This window comes from Rutidosis leptorrhynchoides, chromosome 2, assembly GCF_046630445.1.
Source record: "Rutidosis leptorrhynchoides isolate AG116_Rl617_1_P2 chromosome 2, CSIRO_AGI_Rlap_v1, whole genome shotgun sequence".
Lineage (NCBI taxonomy): Eukaryota > Viridiplantae > Streptophyta > Magnoliopsida > Asterales > Asteraceae > Rutidosis > Rutidosis leptorrhynchoides.
Window position 1 is genome coordinate 604,234,384 of NC_092334.1, and position 6,894 is coordinate 604,241,277.

The 6,894-nt window shown below is 37.4% G+C and overlaps 1 protein-coding gene across 1 annotated transcript; it reads left to right on the plus strand.

Annotated features, from left to right (window-relative positions):
- The first annotated feature begins 462 nt into the window (after positions 1 to 462).
- LOC139893427 (uncharacterized) lies at positions 463 to 4,908 on the plus strand. Its single transcript, XM_071876594.1, has 14 exons — positions 463 to 810; positions 1,128 to 1,261; positions 1,362 to 1,511; positions 1,581 to 1,692; positions 1,768 to 2,086; positions 2,174 to 2,387; positions 2,851 to 2,940; positions 3,033 to 3,288; positions 3,395 to 3,507; positions 3,596 to 3,694; positions 3,789 to 3,836; positions 3,939 to 4,049; positions 4,138 to 4,228; positions 4,781 to 4,908. The coding sequence occupies exons 1-14, from the start codon at positions 540 to 542 to the stop codon at positions 4,906 to 4,908; spliced, it is 2,136 nt and encodes a 711-aa protein (XP_071732695.1). The 5' UTR covers positions 463 to 539.
- The last annotated feature ends 1,986 nt before the right edge of the window (positions 4,909 to 6,894 follow it).

Here is a 6,894-nt window from a genome sequence, read left to right on the forward strand (position 1 = left end):
AGTATAATGCAAGTTAGGTTTTATTTCAAAATCCGGCTCCCGGTCTTTGGACCCTTGACGAGCTTCGAAGAGTACAATTTTTCTAACAGAGAGATTGGAGTAGCTGACGGGACACCATCAAAGAAGCTTCCACCGCCCGATCATATCCGTTTTATATCTCAAGAATGTTCTAACGAACAACTGTCATAGGACAGGCTCTTCGTGTAGTTACTCTTGGAAAGCACCCCTAACAACTGCCATCAGACAGCGATGCGTCAAGAGAACTCCATAACCAACTGTATGGCAAATGTGTTATCAAATTCCGGGCGAGACTCGATTTCGAGAACTCACAGATACTCAGAAGGCCAGCAGTGCCTTTAGCTAATGGTCAAAGATATATCCTGATTTAATTTATTATTTATAGAAAAAATAAATAAATAGAAATTGAATTTTGGAACTCAAGCTTCTACCACCACAAGTTAATGTGAAGCCCTAAAACACTGGTGAACTACTGAACTACATGTCCAACAACAATATCCATTTGATGAAAATCGAGCTCCATGGCCATTCTTATTTTGCCGTGCATTCCTACTACTTTGTTATCACCGCAAAATCGTCGTAGCTCAGTTTACATTAATACCGTCCGACGTACATCTCCGGCCACCGTAAAATGCTCGACTTCAAATTCAATTACCACTGGCGGTGGCGCTGCTGTCGTTTGGTACAAAAATGATCTTCGTGTAGATGATCATCTAGGTTTAATTTCTGCATCATCATCGCAACATTCAACGGTTATTCCTCTTTATGTTTTCGATCACCGGATTCTTAACAGTAAGTTTCTTCAAAATAGCTTTATATGTAACACGCTTTGGATTATAGTATTTAAAGCTATTGAAATGAATTGAACTATTAACATATTGTAGTTACTTTGTGAGGAAACCCGGCCCAATCCGAGGGCATGAGCGGTAAAACCCCCTCCCCACTGACTCCGCAACGCTATGTGCGGAATGCACCCTTGGGTGGAATTCAAGGGTTAAGGGGAAACCTTGTGTGCAATGCTGCACCCCACGGGAGTCGAACTCCTGGCCACCATCACGTGAGCTACAAAACAAGGTTATTGGAGCTCATTATATTTGTATCTTATGCAGATTTCACTGAGGAAATGCTTGAGCTGCTTCTGTTTGCTGTGAAGGATTTGAGGCAGTCGTTGAAGGATTTGGGATCGGATTTGATGATCAGGTTGGGGAAGTCGGAATCTGTTATTCAAGATCTTGTAAAAGAGGTTGTTACCTTGTGATTTTACTTGATAACTGAAATTGAAAGATGGAAATTTTGAGTATCGAAATGACACATAATGAATTTGTCACCTAGGGTTGGAACAGGTCAGAGTTTCAAACATATATACACAAGAAGAGGTGGAATATGACTTACGGTTAGTAATTGAAAACGTTAAAGAAAAAACGTGTGACAGGAATTTTGAAGAAGACGGTCCTAAATTCTTTCTATGGAGCACTCCTTTTTATGATATGAAGGTATATTTTTGGTTCACTAGTGTTGGATTGTATTTCTTCTGTCATGCTGATGTAATGTAATATTTCTAGAACATCGTGGACCTTCCTTTGTCATATAATGAATTTCAAGGATTAAATCTGCAAGTGCATTCACCTCTTTCAGCCCCAAAATTACCTTGCGTACCGACAGACTTTGCTTGGGGTAAGTACTAGAGTATTTTTTTTGGAATCTAATATGTGGTTTTACATTGAAATTGATATTTTTTTAACGATCCAGGTCCTATGCCAACGCTCGATGAATTAAAGGAATTCATGGATGAGAACCCGTATAAACTGAAAGATAGTTGGAGTTCGATTAAGAGGAGTTCTGCTGAATATGTATTGCAGAGTGCTAGGATAAAAATGTCAAATGGTGTGACTAATAGTCAAAGCAATTGGGATTCTGTTACTTCTCGGATTAAGAAGAAGAGATTGAAAAAAACAGCATTTATAACAAAACAAGGAAACTTTGTTGGAGGCGGAACTGGTGACGTGCTTAATGCATTGTCTGCGTATTTAAAATATTTGGAGGGTACTTCACGGGATGATTGGCAAGAGTACGTACCTCATGTGGTTTTTGATTATATTACTTATTGTGATTTTGAGACTGAATTATGTTTCAATTTGGGTGCTTATTGTGGTAGGGTGCATGAAAGATTACGTGATGCTGAAACCCGAGAAGGAGCTTCGTTTGGTGTTATTTTTGGACCTGCCCTTCAGCTTGGTATTGTATCCCGAAGGAGAGTATATTACGAGACCCTAAAGTATGAGAAAGAGCGAAATGGTGGTTTTTTGTCACCTTTTGGCTACTCAGCTGTTACTATAGCTGCTGCAGCTGATCATGTTTGTTCAAGAGAGGTGTGCTTTTCCATATTGGCAACATACAAATACAAATTTGTTCTTATTAACAACTGCAAACTCTTTGCGACCCCCTCTAGCTTTTCCAAAGGGTGACAAATTGGGTGGGCTGGGAAACGGGTCACAACAGTTTTGGATACAATGAGCAATTTCTTTGAAGCTCTTGTGTGTGAGCGTGTCTATGTGATTAGTGTGTACAATATGACTAAAGATTACAGTATTTCAGTAATAATCCACTTATTAATAAGGTGATTTATAATATTTTTTGCATTTAAATACATTTCGGATTACTTTCAGCCTGTCTAACCAGTTCAGACTCTATCCTAGTCGATCCATTTCTATAAACGGGAGATTCCACTTCTACTTTTTCTAAATGGTGGGTGGATGGAGGCGGTCATGATGGTGGATAGAATGTTATTTTAACTCAATAATATCTTTTATTTTTTATTTTTGTGTGCTACAGTGGTATCGTCTTTTGGCTTCAAAGAGTCTAGTGGATTTCACAAATAAATATTCTACTCGGTACTGGAGGTGGAAAGGTCATCTGATACAGGTTGGTCTAAGAAAATAATGTCACTTAAATTTATAGATGGAAGAACCAATTTCAGTCAAGATATGAATTTATTTATTTGTTTTTGTTTTCAGTATGCTGTTATGGGTTGTGAAGGTCCTGCTATCCTTCTTGTACACGGTTTTGGTGCTTTTTTGGAGCACTACCGTGACAATATAAACGACATAGTTAAAGGTGGCAACCGTGTTTGGGCCATCACACTTGTAGGATTTGGAAGATCAGAGAAACCAAATATCGTATACACTGAACTCATGTGGGCTGAGTTAGTCAGAAATTTTGTAGTGGATGTTGTTGGGGAACCCGTTCACCTTGTTGGGAACTCGTTTGGAGGTTTGAATATATATTTTTATTATTATAAACCACCCTATCTCTAAACTCGTTTATAGTAAGATGCAGAGGAAGTATAGGAATTTACATCTTTAATCACTGTCTCTAGGTTATTTTGTGTCTATTGTTGCTGGCTTGTGGCCTACTTTAGCTAAGTCTGTATTGCTCTTGAACAGTGCGGGCCATTACATTCCAGGATACTCTTCTGTACCTTCTTCCAAGGTAAGAACGCATAAAACGATAATCGAACGATTTCTTTTCTTCAAGAAAGAATTTGACTTTTCAGATGCATTTGACTATATTATTTCAGGAAAGGAAAAGTACAGGAATTGCATGGTTTGGTGCCAGGGGGCTTTCGTTCTACCTGAGGCTGAGCTTTAGGAACTTGGTGAAGCGTTGCTACCCAACTGTAACTATCTGTTCATATACTTGTCACCGTATCCATCTGAAACTTTATGGATTATTACATTTTACTTGTTAATTAATTATATAATTATCTGCAGAGAACAGCTCGTGCTGACGAAGGGCTCCTGAATGAGATGGTACGGGCAGTATCCTTTTAGAACGTTGACACATTTTATCTGATAATTACTCTTCTAACAAATTATAGACAGATACACTGTGTAATATCTGGATTCCTTAACGAACGTTAGTCATATGATCCTGGTGTGCTGGTGGTTCTCGAAAGTATTTTCACATTTGATCCTTCAATTCCTCTTAATTATCTTCTCAAAGGGTTTGAGAGTAAGGTCCTCATTATCCAGGTAAAAAATGTGATGGGCAAGGAATTCTTGCTCTTTGTTTATATTGTTTTAATCTGCTACAATGTAAAATTATTTCACGTGTAATCAGGGCATGAAAGACCCGATCTCTGACTCCCGAACGAAAGTAAGTGTAGTCAAGAGACACTTTAAAGAAATCGTAATCAAGGAGCTGGATGCAGGTAATTCATTTACTCTGCTACTAATTTGTTTATAGAGGTTGAAATTTCAAATAAGTTAGAGGTGGCAGATTTTCTGATAGATGGTTTTATATAATATACATGAGATGGGAATCAAGTATTTGAGCCCGATTCTGAAGCGTTACTCAAACTGGTTGACCCTCCCATTTTGCCACATCTAGAACGTATAAGACCATGTATAACAAGGGCGTGCTCAGGCTTGTGTGCCACCAACACATCAAGGCGTGTTGGAGGTCTTCAATGTCGGCGTGTGTGCCAGGAGCACGGGGAAGAAAGAAGGCGTGCAGGGATTTTCCTTTTTTTGATTGGTTCAATTTTCTTTTTTAGTTATTTTTTATCCTCTTTTTCACCCAATTTCCAATCAGATTTTAACACATCACCCAATATGCCACTCAACACGTCACCCCATTATTTCCCAGTTTACTAGCACGCCCGCCAAGCACCCCACCCCTACCCATCAACAGGCCCATTTTTCCCGCCATGGTTAAAGATGGTCTAAGTTATCTCACGTTGTCTTAAATGGTATAATCTCAGGCCACTGTCCCCATGATGAGGTACCAGAGGAAGTCAACTCTATTATCCGAGAATGGGTAGTCAATATCGAAAGCAGACGTGATACCTTGAAAACCACACTCAAGGATGGAAGCAGAATGGCAGCCTGAGTGAGTGAGTGACTAATGAGAAAACATTAACATGACGTTGGGTGTTCCAAACCCCATAGCTGAACAATGCAAGCGCCATGTCTTGTCATATACTCGTAACTGGGTTTGCTAAAAACTTCATTATTGTAAAGACAAGCTATGTAGACGGTTATGTTATATAAGCAAATACTCGACGAGAGAAATACAATGGTGGCCTGCGCAGCTAAAGTAATTATACACAGTTTTTGACTACAGTATTTATATTTATATTTATTTCCTATATGTTGTTTATCAAATAGTGTTGGAGAAGAAAAACATAAGTATTTTATCTTTCAGTTATTCAAGCACCTGATAACCCTACTTCCTCTAATTGGATAGTTTCTTCTCACTTTTCTTAAGTTGGTTGATAACTGAATTATTTCTTATCATTTCCTCACGTCCATTTTATTAGAAAGGCTTGTAAATTGTAATATCATGAGCTAATACCTCCATTTTGGTACCTTGTAATCCCAAATCTCCAGCAAGGTAATTAAATACGTTGCAGAACTTCGGTTCAAAACTCCAACCTCTGATACTGATGTCTACGAAGATGACCTTTATCTTCACCTCTTAATGAGAGGCAATCGGTACTTTTGTTTCTTCAAAAATTATGCGGATGGTCCACGTGGTTTGTAGCAAATTACTAGTATGCTCTATTATGCTTATTATGACGTGGATGGTGTTTGTAATTTTCTATTGTTACGTTGCTAGTCCCTATCTTTAATGCCCCTTGAAAATTTTTGTTAACCCCCCCTTGTGCCAGGCATGTTGGGTAGTATTGTCATTTTACATAATCATTTTTTTTAACAGTAAACCCCTCATGTATATAACGAGTACAAAAAGCCCGCGTTTTGCTGCAAGGTGGTTTTCGTCGGTTATCGTTCGAATAATCGAACGTTTAAAACAAAGAGTGAATAGTCGGGCAATTAAACGGTAAAAAGAATAAAGGAAGGAAAAAAGGATGTAGGATAAAGTTTTTTAAAAAATAACTTCGTTGCAGGATTTTTTTTCCCGGTTAACGGTCGGTTGAATTTACATTTTAAAACAAACCTGTTAACGATCAGTTAACTTAACGTTTAAAAATGAATGAAAAAGCAACAGGGAAAAAGGAAATAAAAAATGTTGTACAAAAAATTAATGAAAGAAAAAACAAAAAATAAAAATAAAGGGCCGGCTCAACTGGGTTGGGTTAAACCAACCGGGTTGAATCCACCCGGTACTGTTCACAATCTTATCAAAATTAGTATTATAATATAATATAATATAATATAATATAATATAATGTGAGGTGATTCAGTGATTTTTTTTACATCATCACTTTTTCGCTATATACTACAAAATACGATTTAATAATTACGATTTCACCATTTACTACAAAATACGATTTAATAATTACGATTTAAACTATTGTACTGTACAACATTCTACTGCACATTTAATGATGTATGCGTAAAAATGGTGGTGCACCTCCGTTTTTTTAACGTTAGTAAAAACTAGTTGTGGAGCCCTCGGTTCGCGCCGGGGGCTCCGTTTTGAATGCAAGTTAAAAAAAAAATCTTGATATATTTTGTAAAAAAGAATTTTTTTTTTCGACATCTAACATTAAAGGGTTGTTCCTTTTGTGAAAGTTGCTTATTTTTGCGTTAAACTTAGTTGATCTATTTTGTAAAAAAGAATGTTTTCCGACATCTTTTGGTAGCATTGAAGGGTTGTTCTTTTTAAGAAATTTGTTTCTTTTATCGTTGGAGACAAAAAAAAAAATGTAGCACAGTAGTGGACCTATGTGGGTCCTACTGTTTGAGCGCAGTGTAGAAGTTGGTAAAGCGTGGTGGGTGTTACGGAGTATTATTCAGTATTTTTGGTTTGTGATGAGATAAATAATAATTTAGAATATAGGTATAAAGTGGGGAGTTCATTTGTATTTTAATGAAAGTTAGGGGGTTAGGTTTGTGAAAAGTGAAAAACTGA